Consider the following 23,350-nt stretch of genomic DNA (forward strand, 5'->3'; position numbering starts at 1 on the left):
TTTTTTTAACAATCCAATCTTTTAGAAAGACTGAGTAATGAAGCAACAAGCTGTCAAGCCTTATTGCTGGAGGAGGCCCTCACTGTTTCAGGGAACTCCCAAAACTGAAGCACCATGTTCTGCATCATGTAAATCATCATGCAAAGTTGTGTATGATCATTCACATAATCATGTAAAGTGATGCGTCAAATTCATCATCGTGCAAGGTGATGCCCTAAAGCATCCCAAAAGTCACATAAAAGACCAAATCTGTTTTGATGTCTCTGACATCACAGCTGTGTCAGCGTGTGTTGAATGTACAGCGTGCTCTGCAATGTGTGATACAGAGTGCATCCAAACGTTAAACAAGTCATACGAACAATACAAGTCCAGAAAAGTAAAAGTCCATCACCATCTTGTCAATATATTTAAGCAAGGTACGTATCTTACATTGGGAATGACCTGAGTAAGTACCTCAAGAAATTTTGCCAGCATTTTATTATGTATTGGCCTGTCTCGGCACTACGGATGAAAACTAGCTTTGTCGCTATAATCTGGCATGAATTTGTTTTTATACTGATGTTCATCATTCCTATTCAAATAAATAAATAAATAAACAAATAAATAAATAAATAAATAAGTGAATAAATGAATAACAATAGTTCTCAATAGAACAAATTGTTCGATTTGTTACCCAATTCACTGAGTATGTAATATTAACATTTGCTGACATAATAATAAATGCAATCATCTCAAACAAACATTAATTCAGTCAACTACAATATAAATGATGATATTATTGTGTGTTATTGCCAACAGAAAATCATCTCCCTCTCAATATGTGTCACAAGAGCCAAATAATCCCTGCTAAAATATCACACAAGCACTGTGTATGAATGATCTAAAGCTTTTAATTGTATATAACAAATTGGGTTGTCTTTTTTTTTTTTTTTTTTTTTTACAGCGATAAGGACATGTCAGGCTTTACCTCCAACCGTTTACCTCCAAACAACGCTCTACCATCTCGAACTGCGACCCAAGTTTACAACACAAACCCTCGGCCAATAGGCCCGAGCAGAGGTTTTAATAGCTTTATTCCCATCCAAAATAGTTATGTACCTCTACAGAACAGTTTTCTGCAGCCAAATCCATTAATGGCTCCGCCAAGCATGCATTTTGTGCCAATGAGCCATCAGAATATTCAACCTCTTCCACAGAACATTGAGACTCGTCCACACATTCCTGGACAGGTAAAATTACACAGTTTTAAGAGACTTGGATGGAGGAAGGAAAACTATCCCACTTGCAGTTTTGTTATTGTTCCATTAAAACAGTTGCATTTCTTTCCGTATGTTTCTAGACGAATTTTGTACCAGAGGTTAAGTTGCCTAATGGCATGAAAATGTGTCCGGTTGGATTACTGTAAGTAATGCAGATTTACATTCCCACCACTGAAATATTGTAACTTAACACGCTTATTTTGTGAATTTGTGAAGGAATGGAGAGTTGTTGTACAAAGTCACAACTGCGAACTTTACTGCTCCTCCGCCGCCCACCGTCACCAAGCCAAAGTAAGATCTTGCATTTACATTTGTTGTTTTACTGCTTGGTGCAAATATCTTTTCCAAAAAAGAATGTTTTGTTTTAAATATTACAGTATTATCGTATTACCGAACCAACTTTGATATATGGCTCTTTAACCAACTTGGGGGGGAAAAAATGTGGCACTTTAGGATTTGTATTTTGAATATCCCCTACAGCACAGGTGTCAAACTCAAGGCCCGGGGGCCAGATACGGCCCCCCATATCATTTTATGTGGCCCGCAAAGACAAATTGTGCATCGAATTCGTGTGTCATTACTAGAATTACAAATTGTCTTCACTTTTAATATCTTTTTTTTAAATATTTGACCAGTGTTTACTCGTCTGATTTGAAAACGTGTTATTTGTCAGTTTGTTTTGTAGCGTTTACTGTATACAATATCAGGTGCTCATACATTTATTTGGATTGACAGTCATAATGGCCCTCGGAAAGAAGCTATGACTACAATGTGGCCCGCGAAAAAAATGAGTTTGACACCCCTGCCCTACAGAATGAGAGGAAAACAATGGCCAGCTTTGTGTGTTACTTTACATTACAGAATGACAGAAAAGCAATGGCACTGTTTGAAAAAGGCCACATTAAAAAAAAAAAAAAAAAAACATTAAAAGGTTTAGGTTGTATTTGTGGAAGTAGAACATGTTGACTTTATCTCATTATGGCATCATAAACTGAAATTGGTATGTTCTATTTTAGGAAGAAACCAAAAAAAGTAGACGACCAATACACAGAGCAAACGTACGTCAAAAAGCCACTAAATGCCTTCATGTTGTTCTCAAAAGAACATCGGCAAGCGGTGAAGGACAGGTCTGCCTCAACCAATATTGCTGTTATAAATGAAACCTTAGGAAAGATGGTAAGTGTTACACAAATATGCAATGTTCTTAAAATAGTAATAAGATTTAGCATTTAAATCAGGGGTGGCCACACTTCTTTTGCCTTTGAAGCTACTTTTTAAATGACCAGCCCAAAATGATCTAGCTACGCAAACATACTTTGTATAAAATCGTTTCCTTGCCCATATCAGCGGTATCTCCTTAAAGGTCAGGTCCTCTACCAGAATTTTTAGACTCTGGTTTGTTTTCTTCTCAATATCAGTCACTTTAATTTGCTACTTGCAATGCAGGGGCTTGTCTTTCCATGACTGTCCATCTTGCTCCTTCTTCTTTTTGGGCTTCTCTTGCCTGAGGCAATCACTAAGCAGATCATCCCTGGTGGCCATCATGTTGTGTCTTCCTGGATAGTGCCCGACTCTCACTAGTCTGTAGCCTGCCTCTTTCCGCTCCTCAGGATGCTGGACTTAGGGTGGAACCCACCATGCATCACAAGGAGCTTTCTTGTCTCTATATCAGTGGCTTGCATTTCTTCCAGTGGCCGGGGTACCATGCCGGCGGCATATCTGATTACTGGCAGGGTGCATATAGGAAGTGTTAATAGACTGGATCTTATTCTTGCCGTTCAGCTAACCATTTGTCATCTGCCTCACCCTCTTTAGTTATTTGGTTGCGGCTTTCCCTTAAGCTTCCTGCTCATGGTTACTGTTATGCTGCCCTCAGATAGTTCAGTCCCTTCCCTTGGGAATATTAGGCACCCCTGATTTAAATGGACTTAAAATGTTCTCATTTGTGTGTATGACCGCAGAGTTAATAATACATGTCATACTCAGATGTGGCCGAATGGGTTATGCTGGAATTATGTGTTAATTGCAAAATGTGTTCAACACAGTGGCATTTGCTACCAGAGGAGGAAAAAGCCAAATTCTATGAGCTGGCTGAAAAAGAGAAGCGACTGCACTCTCAACAGCATCCAGACTGGTCCTGTCGTCACAACTACGTGGGTTTGACTCATTTGCATACATCAATATTATTTATAGACTTACATGTGTTTTTCTCCCTAACTATAGGGCAAAAAAAGGTACAATAAAAGAATTCGGGACTTAACCACTGGCAGTGTGCAGGGTAAGGCAATATTTATTATATAATTAAATGTGACTGGATCTGCCAAGAGAATATACAAAAGCAATTTATGCTAAAGGATGACATTAAATTGATGGGATAAGAAATGTGTCCAAAATGTCAATGTGCATTTATTGAAGGTGTAATCAAAATATTTTATGCACTTTTACTGCCATAGTGAACCTTTTCTGTTTTCTATTTAATGTGTTCCCTGAATATTTAATACCTGCAGCAACATTGACATCTGAACTTCAGGAAGAACCAGGAGCGGTAGACAGTGAGGATGAAGACAGCCCTGCTTCCTTGTCAGTGGATTCAACAACTGAACAGTTCTCTTCGGAACAAAAAACTCCACCGTAAATGCAAGATTGTTGCAGCAAGTACCTCACTCACATTTTTTTTTTTTATTCTTGTAAAGTATTTTTGCTGTTTAATCATAGATCGTTGATGTATAGTGATAACTTATCAGCCATAAATTGTAGAAACCAAAGTTTTATTTTTGTATGAAAAAAGGCTTGCTACAAGAGTATTAATTTATATATTGACAAATCACATTAAATTATTTATTCACAAAGTTTCCAGACTAATGGTTATTTTATTCACATTCATGACACCCAACAATTTTGCATATCATTCACTGGATTAACTATATTTGCAAACAGATATGAGTATTAAACTTGCAAGAAATTACATTTTTGTGCATTGATCCATTGCGCAACCTCATCCATATCAAAAGGAATCCACAAAAAAAAAAAAAAAAAAAAAAAGCTAAAACACAAAACCACAAATCTGTTTGTGGGCACAGGAACAAAGAACAGATGAGTCCCTGAGCCACCGAGTACTTCAAAACGATTTAGTGAGGATCTATTTGTAAAATCATGCACGACGAAAGCAGCTGAGAGTGTGTGCCCTACTTTTTCAAACATCGTGTCGCAGACGCTATTTCCGATTTTTCACTGCATTTGCATAGCCATTGGTTGTGTTTTCAGTTGCCTTTTTCATCTTCAGAGTTTGTGACACCGACAAAACAAAGAGTTGCGACAATTGCAACGATATCAGCTAATATTTTCCCAAGACAATCTTCATTTACATGGTGACAATAAAAAAGCATCAACTAACACACAACACCATGATGTTCCCAGCTGGGCAACTGTTGCATACCAATGACGATATTATCCGTCCGATTTTCTTTTTTTGTGTGTGATTGGTCAAAACAAAAATCTGGGGAGGCTTGCAGACACAAATTGCTGCATCGACCAATCAGCTGGAAGTTTTTGTACCTGTATGTCGCAGCGTTCCCTGAACAGATCACAGTAGAGTAGTACGAGAACTCGTTGAGTGATTCACTATCAATCCAGAGCACAAAGAAGAAGAACAGAGGGGAATGAAAGCTCACTGCACCACCTAAAGGACAAAAGACAAAGCACAAGTGAGAAACAGAACAGCAACAACAAACAAATCAGACAGAACATGATGTACTACAATGTGCGGACTCCTCACAATTACATTTTGGACTGCAACCATTATTTCTGAACGGATTGTGACACTACGCTCATCAAAAGCATTTACCGTAATTTCCGGACTATAAGCCGCGACTTTTTTCCAAAATTTTGAACCCTGCGGCTTATAGTCAGGTGCGGCTTATATAAGATTTTTTTTGTGATTTTTGTGATGATTTGATCACTTTTATACACTCGTAAAAAGGCTGTGGACCACTGTCGTGCGGTATCTTGAAGAAAAAAAAACAACAAAAATACTATTTTGAAACACTACTATGGCTGCTGCTTATTCGGGCTGTGTTGCTTGTGGCTATTATGAGCTTTAGTAGGAATGCACGCTAGGTGACCTGCGTCAAAGGGCTCTAAACCCTGTCTCTTACTGTGCTATGTGACTCAGAGATTACACAAAGCAGTGGCGCTGTTTGGACCATCTGCATTGTATTAAAACCCAATCAATCAGCATTTAAATTCAATTCTTCTGACATTTTGCTCACCAAAAACAAGTTGTAATGAATGTGAACTTTTAATGCATTTTATTCAGAAGGTTACTTTGAACCCTCAGGCTTAAATGGCGGCGCGGCGTACTTATGAATTTTTACGGCTTTCTGTGTACTGTCTTTCTTTGTAAAAAACTCATGTGCACGTGCGGCGTATAGTCCGGTGCGGCTTATGTAAGAAAAAAAACTAAAATATCCCTGAGTTTTAGCTGGTGCGGCTTATGGTCCGGTGCGGCTTATAGTCCGGAAATTACGGTAATAGGTTGCTTGCATAGTCAAAACTGATCGTCCAGGCAACCTGTCGAGACAGAACCAATCAAGTCTGACTCATTTCACCTAAGGTGAAAGATAAGCAGGCTTTAATGCTTTAGCTTTTGTACATTCCCACCAAAGACGCTCCGAGATATTTTAATTGAGTCACAGAATTATTTTCAATCGTGGGAAAAACAACAATCTGTCTCTCCTGGCATCTAAATGAGAGCAATGCCTGAAATTTAAAGCCAAATGAATCCAACCATCCCCAGTTTACCAAGCAACCTTTTGACCCCAGCCAACAACAACAAAAAAAAATTTGAAAGTGGCACATCATACTTATGTAAAGAATTGTAGCATCATGTGCATGATGTCTCAAAGTATACCAAGTGCACACACGAAAGGCCTTCGCTGCTTTGAAGTCTTTGACGGCAGTCTTAGTTTGACAGTGTTCGATATCAGTGGCCATTCCGGGTTCTCTGCAACACAACAGCAGATGGATTTGGAGGCAAAAAAGACAAACTCATCTGACAGTTGAAATAACGTACCAAACTTTTACTGGGAACAACTTGAGTAAGTACTCTTAACATTCATAAACCATTATACAATGAATTGAAAATTCAGTCCATGTATTAATTGGATGACATGAATGCTTTAACTCATTATCAGTAATTATACTTTGAAATGTGTCAAATGTGACAGATGTTTATCGACGCAGTTTAAATTTCTCATTTAAACGTCTTGAGTTTCATCATCTCCAAATAGTTCTCTCATTACTGAATTCCTGTAATAGTCTTAATGTTGGCAATAATCTGAAACAATAAAGCAACACTAAAACAAACCACTAAATGTTATAAATGTCAGTGATTACCCAACGGTTTCAAATAACAAGAATAATTTTGAATGGAACATTTAGGGGAGAGGTCGTGTGTATAGGCAAAGTGGTTAAGATTAGCTTTGCTTCCAGCAAAACAGTATCTGATCATCAAAAGCATATCTCTATATCAAAGTAAAATAAAATGTTGCTTTTAATGCTATATTTATACATCAGCCAGTTTCATTTTGACAGTCTCATCTGAGGTAGGTTTTAAGTTAGTGATTGCATTTCAGAGCTCATATACAAACTATAATTTGATATTTTTGCTGTGAAAATCGATTTGATATGATAATTATGATCAAAGGACATATCTGATCATCAAAAGCATATCTCTATATCAAAGTAAAATAAAATGTTGCTTTTAATGCTATATTTATACATCAGCCAGTTTCATTTTGACAGTCTCATCTGAGGTAGGTTTTAAGTTAGTGATTGCATTTCAGAGCTCATATACAAACTAGAATTTGATATTTTTGCTGTGAAAGTCGATTTGATATGATATTTATGATCAAAGGACATAAAAGATATCCCCCTGTTGCAGATTTGGGAGCATTTCAATAGAAGAAATCATTTTAAAAAGCAGAAAACATTAGAGTTGCAATGTTTGCATTAAGACTCACCTGCCTTAGATGTTGACTATTTCCAATTTACAATGTAGCTCAACTGTGATGGCTTGTTTTTATTTTAGCTTGTTTATTCATTGCAGTGTCACAGTATCGGAACAATTGAATCGAAATGATTTGATTCCATTTGATAATACTTTGACAATAGATATATTGGTCGTTTTATGGCAAGTGGTCTAAATACTGACAGTTAGTAGGCAATATGGATTTTTTTTTAGGACAGTGGTATAGTAGGGCCAAACTGTCTACAGTAAAGACGTTATGATAGATGTGAAATAATAAGATGTGCCAGCAATGTCTGTGATGGTGCTAAAGAAGCCTTTTTGAATGACATCCAAGCCGTTCTTAGTGACACAACAAATGGTACATGTTGCGATTTGATTGCACCGAGACGTCCATGTAAATTATTGCCAGTCAACAAATTACACATAAATATGAGTTTCATTCATCCATGTCAGAAGTGAAAATTGTAGGATTGTCACAATCCATTTGCAACTTCAAGTGAATGTCAAAGGAGCTTTTAATAAGGGAGTGCATATTTTGGTTTCACAGGGATATGGAAATGCCTGGTTTCACGTCAAAATGTCTTCCTCAAAATGCTGCTCAACCATCACGACCTGATGGGCCAAGGTACAACACCAACCCTCAGGCAGTAAGCAGCCAGCACAGGGACCATAATGGCTTTGTTCCCATACAAAACAGTTATATACAGCCAACTCCGGTGATGGCTGCTCCCAGCATGCACTTTGTACCAATGACTCACCAGAATCTCCAGCCGCTTCCACAGACTATTGAGACACTTTCCCATATACATGGCCAGGTAAGCTAACATGACGTTGATTGGTGGAGAACACAAGCACACACAATGAATCAATGAATCAGTCAAATCAATCCAATCAATCTTTTTAGGAGATGCGCTTAATGCACAAGGCAGACTCAATGTGCATTAAATGGCCAAAAGCAATCCAAATATATATGACATAATTGTAAAGACCTTTTAGATTACAAAACAGAAAGAAGGCAATCACATACTCATCTCCGTACATGTCCAGGACACACGTGAGCATAAATCACACGTACATATGATTTACTCAAAACCAGATGTGAAGAGGAAGTTTGTGAAAGTGGTCACGGATGTCGGCAGGCTGTTTGAAATAAATGCCATGGGTATTGGCGGAGAACGCTACCTCCATTGCCTAATGTTTCTAAGAAAGAAGAATAGCCTCAATAAATGATTAGACAGCAACTGTCACTTGATTGAAACGTTCTTTGTGGAGCATAATTGATGAGAATGTCGGACTTAGCATGTAAAGCTTTATAAACCCAAGAGGAGATTTGGAAATCAATTCCTGTTTTGACAGGTAACCAGTGCAGTGATTTGAGAACATGTGTGGTGCGTTTGCAATTTCTTTACGACAGTGAGAATACCTGTAGTTGCATTTTGCCTATCCCAGCGGACTTGGGGCAGTAGGCGGGGGACACCCAACTGGTTGCCAGCCAATCGCAGGGCACAACCATTCTGCACTCACATTCACACTTATGGGCAATTTAGAGTGTTCAATCGGCCTGTTTTTAGAATGTGAGAAGAAACCACAGTACATGGAGTAAAACCACGGAGGCACGGGGAGAACGTGCAAACTCCACACAGGAAGGCCAGTGGGCAAAATTGTTAGCATATCTGAATCCAAAACGACCATCCATCCATTATCCGTGCAGGCACGGGGAGAACATGCAAACTGGTAGGCCTACCAGTAGTTGGTGTTGACAAAGCAGGCTTCATCAAAAGTAGTTGCAAAATGAGCAACTTATGTCCTTTGGGAATGTCGCTGTTACAAATGCTGAGCTGGGCTGCTACGATATCACGGCGATTTCTGCTTTCTGGGTTTAATTGACTCTATTTACAGTTCAGCACTTAGTGCATCACATCAGATTTCTTCTTGGTGCCTCCTTATCCTTCTCGTGTGCGTCACCACGGGGTGCCACCACAGTTGAATTGAACGCTGATTCAGAACAAAACTTGTTGCTGATTAAATTGTATTCCTAAATGTTACATGAAGCACTGTTGTCTTCAATTTAATTCTGTACACTCTTCACACTGTTTCCCTTGAGCCTTTCACTGGGGTTCAATTTATGCATTTAGATTTCATTTTTTTGTTCTATACAACATTTTTATTTCCTGAATAAATAATAAAATAAACATATAAAATACTGTAGTTATGTTGTTATTAATAATGTATCACACTTGTTGACATAAAGACACGGATCATGTTAATGATTCGTCACACGACCAGCGGTGACTTAAAAAAATGGAGGAAAATCTTTCTAGCTATGCTACACTTGAGGGAATCTCTGCAAGTTTAAAATTCCAAATAATAACTTAATTATAGAATGTTCCTAGGAAATTATAATATACTTTAACTATTGAGCTAATATTAGAAAAGGACTGAGCGCTAATCATACAGTTGCTGCTTTACAATGCAGCTAGTATTGTTGTAGTTCATGAACATTTTGTTCAAATGAACACATCTTTTTAAGTAAATGCACTTCATTAACTTATTAATTCCTTTGTGTGGTCAGTTGAGCTCAGCCTCAGCATGCTGTCCAGGTGCTGAACTTTTTGTTTTTGTGTCTTACTGGTGAATCTCCATAGACTGACTCAGAGGGTTGACACCGAAGTGAATATGACTCGTGATTCATTCACCTTGAGTCATTCCGACGTTGACTACTCGTGGGGGATACTCTTCAACAACAGACACATATACGCTCCATCCTCATCATCTTAACAAACTACACATAATGAGAGGAAAAGAGACAATTGTTAACTTGTGTGGGCAACACACAACCCAAGGGAGTCTGTCAAGGCATGTGAGTGATTCATGACACGTTCAATGAATGAACTGCAGATTGGGGTTCAGCTGCTGTCAATGGCAGAACTGTTGCTTAGGACGTGATTCATGTTCACTGAAAATAGTGGCTCGTGTATGCAAGGCAGACAACTTGTTTGAGGTTCAATAACTACTGCTAAAAGTAATGTTGTCTTGCTAACATCCAAGAAGCAAGTAGTGTTCTGCGTGAAGGAATTTGAGCGCATATGTTCCACTTATAAGCAGTGTTACTTAATTAATGCAGAAGGGGTACATGCTGAATTTACATTCTACATCGTGACAATTATACACTACCGTTAATAAGTTTGGGGTCACCCAGACAATTAAGTGTATTCCATGAAAAGTGACATAATTGCATAAAGGGTTTTCTAATCATGCATTAGTCTTCTAACACAATTAACAAAAAAATTGGACTATTAGAACACTGGAGGGATGGTTGCTGGAAATGGACCTTTTCGCACCTATGTAGATGTTTGCAGCTTGAATAGTTATTTACCACATTAACAATACATAGTGTATTCCTGATTAATGTTAACCCCATTGAAAATATAGTGATTTTATTTTAAAAATAGATATTTGTAAGTGACCCCAAAATTATGAACGGTAGTTTACATTTTGACAATGCATATTTAGAATACAATATTTTACTAGGACTTAAGTTTATATATGTACATTCATGTCTTATCTGTTGCATCGTCAGACCAATTTTGTACCAGAGGTGCTGCTCCCTAATGGAATGAATATGCGTCCTGTTGGATTACTGTAAGTACCGAGCAGTATTGAAACGGTCCGTGCAACTTTAGACAAACGTTGAATTAATCTCTGTGGCTATGTCTTTGTTTAGGAATGGTGAGCTTTTATACAAAGTTACAGCTCCTCCTAACATTGCTGCTCCCCTTCCTGCCAACATTCCCAAGATAAAGTAAGAGCATTTTACAAACAATAGTAGGAAATAAAAAAGCTATTTTTATAAATGAATCTCAATGCATTTTTGTACCATGAGTTAGTTTAACAAATAAACATTTACAAGCCCGTATAGTGAAACCTGCATCTTTTTATTGTTGCAAAATCACCACTTATTTTATAGACGTAAACAATTAAGCTTTTTTTTTTAAATATCAACATGACACATTTATTAAAATGCAATTCCAAATGAGTTTGACATACCGGCTGAAGAAATTTTTGACGCTTACCCAATATTCTATGATCCATGTGGGATCTTAGTAAGCCTCAGTGCACATCTGAAAAATCGAAAAATATGTGACCCACCCAAAAGAGGTCCACCTATTGAGAATTTTGCGTTTGTCTAAAATCATAAGTATTCTTCATATCAGATAACTGACACTCCAATTCTGTATTTCAGGAAGAAACCTAAAAAAGTGGGGGACCAAGTTACAGAGCAAACATATGTTAAGAAGCCTCTAAATGCCTTCATGTTGTTCTCGAAGGAACATAGACAAGCAGTCAAGGCCAAGTCGTCCTCAACAAATATAGCTGTTATAAACGAGACTTTAGGAAAGATGGTAAGTGTGAACAAATGCTTACATTTGTTCTGATTGTTGATCTCAGCATGAGTGAAAAGTATCCCTCTTTGACATTTCTTTCTGTGCTTCCCTCTAAATGTATCATTTATTTAACTGCAGTGGCATTTGCTTCCCGATAAAGAGAAGGCCAAGTACTATGAGCAAGCTGAGGAAGAGAGAAGACTTCACGCTCAACAGCATCCGGACTGGTCCTGTCGCCACAACTATGTAAGTGTGACTCTAGGCTGGAATGAAACATTGACCCCGCTTATGATATAAAATCATTTGCTTTTTTGCAGGGAAAAAAGAGATACAATAAAAGAATCAGGGACTAAGATGCTGGCTCCTGAAGTGGAGAAAAACAAAAAACGTGGACCGTGTTGAACTGGCCTCGTTACGGACGTCATCAAGCACACGAGCGTCTGTCACAGCCAATCCAGAAAATTTACAAATATTGATCATTTGCAACCATACATAGAGACCATTATTGTATCCATCAAAATAGGTGACAAATGTTTTGTGTTGTAATGCAATGAGTAAAACGCAATGAATAGCTTCATTAAGAAGATGACTTTAGGGGCATGTTTGTATTTATTAATCATGATTACGTGAGACTGAGCTACTTGTGCAGGAAGTAGCTCATCAATTTGTAGGATCTATTTATTAACTGGCGAATAACCGGGAATTTAGGTAGGATTTTTGCTTTCCTCTGTTACTGGAAACGAAGGTAAATAAAGCTGGAAACGAAGGTAAATAAAGCTGATCGACTGTCCTATTGATTTCTTGTCTCGGACGTCTCGGAGATCACAGAGCTGATGCAACAGGAGCATCAGCTAGATTGATGGGGATGAGTTTAATACGTGTGTGTGCTTGCTTGCGCGCGTGCTGATACATTTCCCTTACAGATAAGCAATGCTACATTTTTAATATATGCTTTATTTTAATGATTCGCTGCTGGTTTGTCTGAAGCATATTTTGGGTAAGGCATTGATTATGGGTGGGTTGCAGACAGGTAATGAAAAAATAATTGGGTAGGTGGTTGATAGAAACCTTGTGGTTGTTCAGAACCAGTCCTTTCGCCCTCGATGAGAAATTATCCTCAAGCTTTTTCCCCTATTCAATTAAAAAAAACATCAATACTCCCAAATGTATTTTCAATACAGCATGCAATATTTCATGCCTTTTACTTAGTAGTTTTGTAATTGTTTTAAATTTTATGTTCATTAAACGTGCATCGCGCCTATAAGACAATAGAAAAATGTTGGTAGCAGTGGAAAACCTCAAACGTATATTGAATTTTTGCAACGCGCAACTTCGATCCTACATTACCAGACCGCGCTTTTTATCTTCAGGTTCCACAAACATTACACAAAACATCCACTAGAGGGTAGTATAGTCTAAAGCATGTCGACAACTTTGTCTTTGCGGTTTGACATTCTTCAATAAGTGCACATTTAAAAACTTTGAGCTGCTTCTGCAAGGCCAAGGGCCCCCTCTGTTGTTTAATATGGTTATTACAAAGTGTCCACTGCATAATTGTACCAATATGTAAATAAGGATACTGAAGCGGCATTGACTCAAAAGTTTTTCGTGTGTCAGCAAGCAATGGCCTTAACGTACTTGTCAGTATTTTTAAAATTAATAATACATACAAATAATGTAATTGTGCACCATGCACTGTTAGAATTATAGTGGCACACACATATTTCCTCGTAAAATTGATTTTGGGAGAAGTTGCAGTCCAACTCTCAAACTAAACTTGAGTTAATTTCTCCCTTGATGCTCGACTCTATAATTAACACATTTGAAAAGGAGTGGGGGGTTTCGCTTCTATACATACAATAATAAAATACTCTCAAAATACGATGAGAACAAATGTGTTTACTTGCCGAGACAAATATTTTGTTGTTTAAAGCGCTCTCAAATACTATGCCAATAATCAATTAAAATGTTTATTTAAATGTCCATTTTATTTTTTATTTGCCTATTTGTGCTTATTCCAGTTACAATCCGATTACGCTTATTTCAGGTGCAATAAAAGAAACATTTGTTTTAGTTGGGACTGTCGTCAAAATAAGGGCATTCATGTTTTATTAACGCTAAAGCGAGCTTTTAATGCTTTGAGGATGTTTTTGTTTTGTCAGCATTTATTTTTTGTTTTGCTTATCGGTACCAAGTTGATGCAGTTCACAATCATGTGAGTGTTTTAAAGGTTGTTCAGAGCTAATCAATTGTCACTTACCTTTGCTGTTGGAGACATGCAGGAACACGCTCCTGAATTGTTTTAATAACAAATATAAATATGTCGTTTATTTTTTTTCTACAGAGTTAACTCAGGTGAAACCATCTTTCATAATTACCCACAGATAAGTGGTTCAAGATTTTCAACCGAAGCGCCTCAAAGTGGAATTTATGATCGCCACAATATAATTTCCAGCACAAAAACTCTCCCGCTCTGTGTTATTGCGCAATTAAATTTTGCAATCTTTAATAACTAAACCATAATGGAGAGTGATTAATGTGACTTTTGAAAGGGTCAGCCCACTCGAGAGAGCGGTTGGCTGCAGCCGTGCATGAAAAAAAAAACAAAAAACAAAAAAAAACACGCACAACAAAAGACAATGTCTTAATTTATAATGCCTATTTGCACAAAAGAACGCAATTCATTACGCTGAAGAAAATATAGTAGAGATGCCCACTGTCGGGTTCATGAAACCTTAAAGCAGGAGCAACAACGTGACATTTTTTACAGCGTGCAAATCTCCGTGGCTGTGTGAGGGAGAAAAAAAAAAAAGTGACACAGCCCATCCACGATACGTCAGGTCATCTCTAAAGTGATCAATCGGACCAAAAGTTTGTCTGGCACGTGCAGCCGGCAGACCTCGGAGGCTTGTGCGCATGTGCGAAGGTGTCCGGATTGACAATGCTGGAGAGATAGCGTGTCTGGGATCGAGAAAAAAAAGCGCACAGTTGAGAGGGGAAAACGGGAAAAAAGAAGAAAAGGGGATCGGAGAAAAAAAATTCAAACAAACCCACACCGAGAGACTGGCACCATGAGATCCAAAGGCAGGGCACGGAAACTGGCCACAAGTAGGTGTAACATCCCTTTTTTTCTACTTTTAAAACATCTGATCTCCGCTGTTATCAATATCTGCACTTGAAATTTAATTTATTCCCGAGAGACGTTCGGACATCTATTAAATCATAAACTGGGTTACCGCGGGATTAAAAATCCACGAGTCAAAAATTGGAACGCTGTCACGCACGAAGTCTGTTGTAAAAAGTTGAGCGAGAAGCGATGGAGGAACTTTGCAAGTCCTGGCTGCATGTAGTGGGCGCTCTCGTGTAACCCAGTGGAGGTGAAAAATCCCCCGTGCGTGGGCAGAGCCATTGACGCACACTGGTGCACAGTGCTGCGTTCGGTTGCAGGTCACTTCGCAAGATTTGGGAGCTGCGTGGTTGCATGGCAGAAATAAATAAGAAGATTTTTATTTTCGTTGTTTTTTTTGAGTCCCTTATACATGGTAAATGATCTTGTAACAACTTCGGATCTTGCATGTGAACGGTTTCGGGGTCTTATGCGTGAATAATGTTAAATTGTATAACCGAGTTAAAATGGCAAACTTAATGTCTTTATAGTTGCGCGGTAGTGTTGTTTACTTTTGGCCTGTCTGACTGGACTTGTTTAGAACGCACGTTTTGAAATGACAATAATTCGATACAATCCAATAGTTATGATTTGAAACCTCCTGACATTAAAGCTATTAATTACTACCACAAAATAGCGGGGAAATATTTTATGCAGTACGGTTTATGATTGATAGTGATATTTTTGCATTAATACTAAAATCCTCATTGATTTCCCCCTCCCCCAAGTTTTTAATTTGATCAAAAATGAATAATTTTAAATGTAACATTTGATTTTACATTTTACTATACATTCTCAAGGCCTTAACATTTATGGTAGCTATCGTGATTTCTTTTTATTGTTGTTTATTTAAAGTCACTGGGTTCAAATAACACAAATACACATGTATTTTTTTTCTCCTGAAAAAACAACTACATTTTCAAAATATAACAAGAGGACTCTCAAACGAATGTGCACACGCAAAGGAATTAAAGCTAAATTATAATTTCGAATACAGCAAAACATAGACAAAATATATGTAACTTTTTTAAATAAATAAACAATATCATCAATTTGCAACAAATGACAGACATTTCTTTTTGCAGCATCTCACATATTTATTATCAGACATTTTCATAATACGCACTATACAAAATATTAAACACAGTCACAAAGTGGCGTCAGAAATAAATTGCTCATGTAATATAGTTTCAGCCACGAACTCTTTTGGGAAACGTCTGCTTAGATTTAAAGGCGACTAATTTACGAGATTTACATTCTCAGCAATCACAAAGGGAGAATGTTGTGCATCCCCAGAGGAGCGGGCCCGCAGTGGCCCCTATAGCCAGGTCTGCGCAGTGTCAACAGTGAATATTTAAATTCCCAGACCTCTCATAAGGGCTCTGCTGGTAAATGCGTTCAGTGTGTGTGTGTTAAAACGGCCATGTATGGTTGTGTGTTTAACGGAGGAGGTGGTAAACGTAAGAGAGATTGATGGAGGCTGACTGATGAGTGCGCGCGTCCAGATGGAATGTGGTGCGCCACAAAAACGCGCCTTAGGTTTCCAATTAAATATAGCCAAAATCTGCAGGCCGCACCCCGCAGTGACTTGTGGACTTGGGTAGATGGAGAAAGTAGCTTGGCTGTTAAAGGTCCACTTCCCAGATTTGAATGCCAACATGTACATCCCGGTAAATACACTGCATATTAATTAACGGGTGATTTGGATACTGAATGACTCTCATGACGTCATGTTTTGACCGCAGTGAATGGCAACAAGTTGCAACTCCAATTAAATTTATTTGCATTACATCCGTTTCAACACACGCACATCTTCAGGAATGTGGGCGTTTGATCAGATGCTCACAGCGGTGGTCAGTTTTTTGAGCGTTTGGAATAAAGAGAAAGGTCTGTCTTTCAGTTTGGCTCACAAGTGCGTCGTCCTGCTCGCGTTGTGCAATGGGCCGTGCATCTCCCTCATTAAAATGGTTAATAGATGGGCCCATTTAAAAGGTGAGGGTGGGGGGAGCAGGTCTGCGCCACGGAAGTGAAATAGAGTGCTCATTTAACAGGCTGCGCTCGTGTCCCATCGCGGCGTCGTGTGCGTGCGTGCGCGCGTCGTGCGTGTGTGCATGCGCGCTTATGTGCGTGCGTCTGTGCGTGCGCGCGCGCGCATGTGTGTGTTCTGCCTGGTGCCAAATTCTAAATGCTCATTGTTCTCTAACTGCTCAAGTAATGGCGGGTCAACAATCACTGCGTCCTGTACATTATGTTAGTTACTTTAAAACTTGATATATGCAAGTAATTTGTCATGCAGCAAAGAATTGTTCTTCTTTCCTTGCTACTTAGCACGTCCAGGGCTTGCCTCGAAAGTTCAGTGGCAGGCTGCCACAGTGTTTCAAATAGTAGAACCCTGACTTAAAAATATTTGTTTGGTGAGTTTGTAGAAAATAGCAAAAATATAGCACAGTATCACAAAAAATAATTATGCAAACACACTTGCATGTTTGTGTGTTGATGTGTGCCTTAAAGGGGCGTGGCCTGATGATCTGGAGTCAGCCAGGTTAGCTGTTTACAACTCAGCATCTTTTCCTTGCAAGTGTTTTCATTTTGTCTGGCACTTTGCTCCGTCAATTAAACAGCTGAAGGTGCACCGGCAACAGTTACTCTTATTTTTGTTTTAGTATGTTAGTCCAAGAAATATTAAGAACATTGAAAAACAACCCCTTCCCTGACAGTCCCGTATTGTATAAATGTCTGAATGTGTCATCCATCATCACCCCGCCTGTCTGACATGTCCTTTGGGTTTCATTCTCACTTCTTGCAGAAATCTGATGTTAATGAGTCATTTCAGTGTATCAACAGGGAAGTAAAAAGGTTAGGGGGTTGTTTACGCAACCGTGTCCCGTTTGAATGGAGCTCCTTGTCCAAGTCAACTCTCAAGGGCAACTTTTGGCCCTCTTAGTCTTTCTCTCGGGCTAGAAGGAAAGGGCCCACAGCAACTGTAGATTGCATTTATCAGAAGTGTCCTACATTAGTCTATATGTTAAATTGGTATGTTTTTGTTGTTGTTTGGGGGAGGGGGGGGGGGTCATTTTCAACAACCCAGACAAGGCAGTGTGGGAACACCAAGGGAAGGATGATGGGAGGGGTGTAATGTAGCGACATGTCAAGCCTGGGAACCAATGTGTGTTTATCATTTGGGAAATCGTACCAGCATAGAACAATGAGTGAGCGTTACTCCTTCGAAATAAAAAAAAGGCGATTATGCTTTCGTGTCCCTCCTAAAGGTCGCCGAGTTAAAGATAGGGAGTTCATACAAAAAAAGCTTGCAGTCTGTCTGCACTCCCAGTTTAACCTCATACAGTGCCAAGGCTGAAATCATTATCAGCGCTAAAGATAAGTTATCAAATACTTGACGTGCAACCATTTTCCTCATCGCAGATTGCTACGAGACAAATATATGGCATTTTTCTTGATTTGAAATGTTTCCCTGACATCCGTTTGAGGAGTTTTAATATCAGAAGAGTGCTGATGTTACAGTCTGCTGAGTTCATTAATGAGTAGTGTGAAGTAAGCCCTCCCTTAACTTGTTGTTTTATACATAAATCAATTGGGGAAGGTGGTAAAAGCACAAATCTCCATTCATGAATTAATTCACTCTCTTGTATTAATCTCTTAGACTAAACTATGACCCTAACAAGTGTAAAAAAAAAAAATACCAGTGCTCAGATGGCAAGTTAGAGAAACATTCCTATTGTTTTGTTTGTTTAATTAAGTAGCACGCGTTTGCCTGCGGATCTTGCCAAGTATTTCATTCCGTTCATTGAGAGTTGACAGAAAGAATGGGCCCTTTCCTCATTATTCACTGGAAAGGGAACATTCCCATAAACAGGAATTATCCAACAATTGCTTTACTAACGTGGTGATAACAGCATGTTCCAGTCCTGCTTGGGGATCTCCCCAGTTTCGATCTTCCTGGCCTGAAGCCTAAAATACGCGAGAGTAGGAGTGGGAGATAGTCCGCTTTGATTAAGAGGGACCAAACGGGGGCATCGAGATGTGCTGTCACATTAGTAGCTGACTGCAGTGAGTACATCCATGTGTTTGTGTGATTACTGTACACCTTTCAGTAGTGACATGGCCAATCTACTCACAAAACTCATTAAGAAGTGACCTCTCACCCTTTCAAGACAGGAGCGATGAGGGGGAGGAGATTTGATCAAAGCTCGGGCCTTCCTGTTGACATCTGGACTGGGCTGAAGCATATGCATGCACCTGATGGGATGTGATAGTGACTGCCTGGCAGACATTGAAATACGAATACAGTCATAGTTGCAGTGGGAAATGCTGTCTTTCTTGGGATGTTTATTTACTCAGTTGCAGATGGGAGAAGAAGTCCAGCGTGGGAAAGCAAACACATTTTCGGAGTAATATTAAATGATAATACCTGTAGATGACAGTTTTTGTAAAATAAAATTAAAGTTTGTGGCTCATGCACAACTCATCATCAGAAATCTTTTTTTTTTTTTTAAAAAGAAGACCACAATTGTTGCCTTAAAGGAGTCTCTTTTGATGATGCCGGTTTGCGCTCATGTAAACGTGTTATTGGTCAACCAAGGTCACAGCAGAGGAAAGAATCTGGCCGAAGAAAGGAATGCAAGGCTGATTAGCGCTTCTTACCTGTAAGTGAACTGGACGTGTCGGCATGTGATGAGACCGAGGAAACAAGGGAACAATAGGACAGTAGAGATTCCTTTCCACACCGCATTCCAGCGATCCTGAAGCCAGGGCCCCCCACTCAGAGCTTTGATGAACCCTTCTCGCAGCTTCCTGGGATTGTCGCTCGTCCACAAACAAAAAAACATAAAGCGGCTGGTGAGCAGGGCCCTCCTCAGGATGTCCTGTTTTGATTAGTCTTAGCATCCTAAAAGCACCATCGAAATATTATTCTAACAAGGAGTGAAGCGTAGCCGTGACACATCCACTTCTTTCCACTCTGTGACCCGACGGGGTCATGTGCACTTCATGAGCCAGAAATCAAAGAGGTCCTCCTTACTCAGTGATCTTACCGAGGAAATCATGAGGAAAACATGGCGATAAAAAGATAGCGAAAGGTTTCAGGTCCTGTCAACAGGTGGGGAGGTTTGTCGGGCCAACACTTTCTAAAGAAGCCTGACAAGTGTTGTCACAGTTGAATCTGATATATCAAATAGTTCCCCCCATTAATCTTAAAAATAATATCCAGCTGTGTATAAATCGAGACATAATTTGATATTTGCACAGGAAAAAATAATTTGGTGAAAAGGGAATTGTCCATCTGCCGGTTGGCCGGTCAGGCTCTCTGTCTTATTTATTTCCGTCTTTATTGTTTTGTATCAGCATCAGCATTTGTCTCTTCCGCAGTGGCGGAGCTAGAGGGGGTGGGTGGGTGGTGGGGGGGGGGGGGGGGGGGGCACTGCCCCACAAAATATGCTTGGGACACTAAGTGCCAGGCCAGATAATTGACTTTTGGGTGTTTTCTGATTTTTGCGTATATTGTTTTGTATTTTGTAAGTATTTTCTAAATCATTCGGGGATTATGAGATATCCTTGGTCACCTCAAGACAAAAAATTGCAAAAAAAAAAAAAAAATGTAAGTGAAATTTAAATACCTTTATTAATGTGTATAAAATTTCTGTCTTTACAAATATAATACTGCTGAGTTTTTGTGGTCAGGATAAATAATTTCTCAATATTATGCTGGTTGTTGTTTACTGCTCTGCATCCCAATGGAGGGTATTTCTATATTTGGTTTACCTTATTCAGCTATACGGGGGGACGGAGAGGGTCGGGCAAAATATAAGAAACATGAATGAAGTATATGGTGGGTCTGTATCCTCTTTCATCAGTCAACTACATCTTTGCTGTCTCCTGTGGAATCAGGGAGCAGTGAAGCATTGCAGCACAGTTTGTTGTTTTGCTGGAGCCTGAGGGCTTTAGTTTGACAGGCGGGCACCACTTTGTTCACCTCAGTATCCAGAAGACACCCCTTAGGGGTTGAGGCCCGGGATGTCTTTGTCAGGTCTGTGGCAGGACCGGGGCGATGGGGGGGCTCTCACCGCTCACTGGGTCAGTGGACAAGCTAATCGATTTTATCTCCGTTTCACACACGCCGCCAAACCCCGACTGCGCTGATATTCACGTTCAGAGGATTATGCTGCCTCTATCTCCTTTTCTCCGTTTGTTGCTCTTTCTCGCCCACCACATTTCTTGTATTTCTCATCTGTCGTTCCCGCGTACTGTTTTGTCTGCATCTCTTTCACCGACCCCCAACTTGGGGAAAAATTTAAATTTAGTCTCAACGTTGGTCTCTAAATTGGCACTCCCCATGAGGGAGGCTACACGAGCAAGTGGAGGGCCTCTTGTTTTCTTGACCATTGCTCAAGATGAGACGCTGGAACAAGGGAATGAAAGCTTTGGGAAAGGTCTGGAAACTTCACATTCGTCAGTGTAAGGAGATACCGCGCTGACAGTTAGCAGACAGACCAGCCAAGTACAACACAAGATGGCCATGTCGGTCGACTGCACTCGGTCCAACAGACAGACACAGTGAGACCAGACCAAACAGACCTCTCATCTCATTTTAGAACATGTTCGTTTTTTAGGCCCGCTGGCTGTCTTGCAAGCAGAGAGTTAGTGAGGGATTAGGAGTTACTGTAAGAACTAATTCAGCCGTCAATGTTGAGTAAGTACTGAATGAAGCTCAGATCTCCACCAAGGCCATCCATTCCTAAACATGTCTTATCTTTTGTTTTGTTTAATCTTGTAGGCAGATGCTGATAATGCACGTTACAAAATCTGAAGAAATAATATTACCCTTTACTAAAATGATGGAACGTCAAAAGTTAATCGAAATAAAGGCCAAGCTCTGCAAAAGTGGTGAGCCCTTTAAATTCCACAACTTTAAATTTCTTCCCGTGCTCATTAATATTTCACATTTTAATTGTCGACTTTTCCTCTGCCGTACTTTTTCTCTTTTGCTCAATGCACCCGAGACTCTGACCACAGCCTATCCATCAGCGACTGTGGCCAAAATGAATGCGAACCTTCAGAGGTTCTAATGCATGTATAAGAAAAGATTTATCTGCACCCATAAAAGCATGGCCTACACATGCAATATGTATCCATCTTCTCATGGAATTTTGGATTTCACATATGCAGTATAAAATACATCTTGGGAATATACACATTCAAGATACAAATAGTTACGTGGTGGTGCTATAATTAGCTTCAAGGTGTGGCGTTTGGTTTCGATGGGGTATTGCAGGTATGACTTTCTTTCTACCCTACCATTAATCGCTGACATCTGACAGTTCAATCTAAAAGAGGTCGAGTGGTGCAGCCAGCTGGTTAGCATGGCAGATCATTCTCCGGCCTCGGAAGCAGCCAGTCGCATCAACAATCAGTGACAAAAGATGCATAGGCGGGACGGGAAAGTATAAAGAAGAATCCAAGGGTTGGGAAAGATAGATGTTGGAGAAGCAGTGGAGCTCGGGATGAAAAGTGAAGTAGGAAAAAAGTATGGTAGCATTGGCAGGAAGGCCATTCAGCGACGGAAGGGGGGGCAGCTATTAGCCTGTGGTGTGAGTGACCTCGAACATTTTTTATTGGGTTATTTTCATATACTTTGATTAATAATGGTAAATACACTTGCACAAAAAATGTTTTTTAATATTTGTTATTTTTACTTTATTTTTTATTTAATATTTTTTTACACTTGTCTTTTGTTTTTTAATATTTTTTACTTTTTAAAAAAAATATTTTTTACATTTTCTACTTTATCCAGTTGTGACTTAAAGGCCTTTTTTCCATTATTGCTATATGATATAAGAATGACCCATATTTAATGAGCCAGTGGTAAAAAAAAATACGTTCCTATAATACAGAACTTGTCCTAAAGAAGAAACTAATGGAGACACAATAGAACCATTGAATGCTTTGACATTTTTTTTTTATTTCACGTTATAGAGTTGGTAGTAGTTGTGATAAAGGCCAAGAAAACATAAAAAACAGTTCTGTGGTACTACTTCGTACGAGTTGTCCATTTTATATTTACCCAACCCCAAGAAAGGAAAACAGTCTTTCTTGAGCAGCCATGATTCCATACGTTTTCAAACATTAATCATATTTTTTCCCCTGCAAATGTTATTTTCACCTTCCCACTGATGTTGTTCCTCTGAGCCGTTTTGCAAATGTTGATGAAAGAACAAATTGACACGGTGGGTGACAGTCTTTGGCCTGAGCGCTGGTAAAACAACCGAGAGGTCTCTCTTTTCTCCCGAGAGGCCAAAAATAGCAGACATACTCGTTTATCCTGTGCTATCTCACAGATTCAGATGAACACAAATACATTGCATATTTTTGGGGCTATCCCATCATGAAGGCCACTGAGTGATGATGAGTCATTGTAGGAAGGATGCCCTTTGACCCCATCTTGTCTATATGAATCAGAATAATATTCCCTAAAGTGGAATCTCTGCCTTTCGGCGTG

General features: G+C 39.3%; 3 protein-coding genes and 1 long non-coding RNA gene across 6 annotated transcripts in view; 3 read left to right on the plus strand and 1 right to left on the minus strand.

Moving 5' to 3' along the window:
• The first annotated feature begins 266 nt into the window (after window positions 1–266).
• Window positions 267–4,108, plus strand: LOC125972453 (transcription factor 7-like 1-B). 2 transcript variants are annotated; one of them, XM_049726138.1, is made up of 8 exons: window positions 267–416; window positions 944–1,229; window positions 1,340–1,401; window positions 1,476–1,550; window positions 2,276–2,435; window positions 3,305–3,412; window positions 3,483–3,537; window positions 3,767–4,108. In XM_049726138.1, exons 2-8 carry the CDS (start codon window positions 954–956, stop codon window positions 3,892–3,894), a joined length of 864 nt encoding a protein of 287 aa, XP_049582095.1. In that variant the 5' UTR covers window positions 267–416; window positions 944–953; the 3' UTR covers window positions 3,895–4,108. The 2 variants fall into 2 exon arrangements, with proteins under 2 accessions (XP_049582095.1, XP_049582097.1); XM_049726140.1 differs by having other exon boundaries at window positions 3,790–4,108.
• On the minus strand, window positions 4,011–14,137 carry LOC125972455 (uncharacterized). Its single transcript, XR_007482816.2, has 3 exons — window positions 13,933–14,137; window positions 6,122–6,261; window positions 4,011–4,938 (listed from the first exon to the last, which is right to left on the minus strand). It is a non-coding gene; the product is annotated as an uncharacterized lncRNA (long non-coding RNA).
• Window positions 6,202–12,453, plus strand: LOC125972454 (transcription factor 7-like). 2 transcript variants are annotated; one of them, XM_049726142.2, is made up of 8 exons: window positions 6,202–6,355; window positions 7,835–7,912; window positions 7,985–8,102; window positions 10,868–10,929; window positions 11,012–11,089; window positions 11,531–11,690; window positions 11,811–11,918; window positions 11,990–12,453. In XM_049726142.2, exons 2-8 carry the CDS (start codon window positions 7,839–7,841, stop codon window positions 12,023–12,025), a joined length of 636 nt encoding a protein of 211 aa, XP_049582099.1. In that variant the 5' UTR covers window positions 6,202–6,355; window positions 7,835–7,838; the 3' UTR covers window positions 12,026–12,453. The 2 variants fall into 2 exon arrangements, with proteins under 2 accessions (XP_049582099.1, XP_049582098.1); XM_049726141.2 differs by having other exon boundaries at window positions 7,835–8,102.
• A 343-nt stretch (window positions 14,138–14,480) lies between the features above and the next one.
• The window catches only part of mecom (MDS1 and EVI1 complex locus), a 95,969-nt gene continuing 87,099 nt past the window's right edge, over window positions 14,481–23,350 (plus strand). Inside the window, exon 1 of the mRNA XM_049724758.2 lies at window positions 14,481–14,780. Coding sequence (XP_049580715.1) covers window positions 14,744–14,780 — 37 coding nt within the window. The 5' untranslated portion in view covers window positions 14,481–14,743. The remainder of the gene's footprint in view (window positions 14,781–23,350) is intronic.

Source organism: Syngnathus scovelli, chromosome 7 (genome assembly GCF_024217435.2).
Source record: "Syngnathus scovelli strain Florida chromosome 7, RoL_Ssco_1.2, whole genome shotgun sequence".
In the NCBI taxonomy this organism is placed as follows: domain Eukaryota; kingdom Metazoa; phylum Chordata; class Actinopteri; order Syngnathiformes; family Syngnathidae; genus Syngnathus; species Syngnathus scovelli.

Coding starts and splice junctions, on each gene's coding strand:
- LOC125972453 (XM_049726138.1), top strand. CDS start 954: ATGTCAGGCTTTACCTCCAACCGTTTACCTCCAAACAACGCTCTACCA. Junction 1,230..1,339: donor GTCCACACATTCCTGGACAG/GTAAAATTACAC, acceptor GTATGTTTCTAG/ACGAATTTTGTACCAGAGGT. Junction 1,551..2,275: donor CCCACCGTCACCAAGCCAAA/GTAAGATCTTGC, acceptor GTTCTATTTTAG/GAAGAAACCAAAAAAAGTAG.
- LOC125972454 (XM_049726141.2), top strand. CDS start 7,839: ATGGAAATGCCTGGTTTCACGTCAAAATGTCTTCCTCAAAATGCTGCT. Junction 8,103..10,867: donor TTTCCCATATACATGGCCAG/GTAAGCTAACAT, acceptor TTGCATCGTCAG/ACCAATTTTGTACCAGAGGT. Junction 11,090..11,530: donor GCCAACATTCCCAAGATAAA/GTAAGAGCATTT, acceptor TCTGTATTTCAG/GAAGAAACCTAAAAAAGTGG.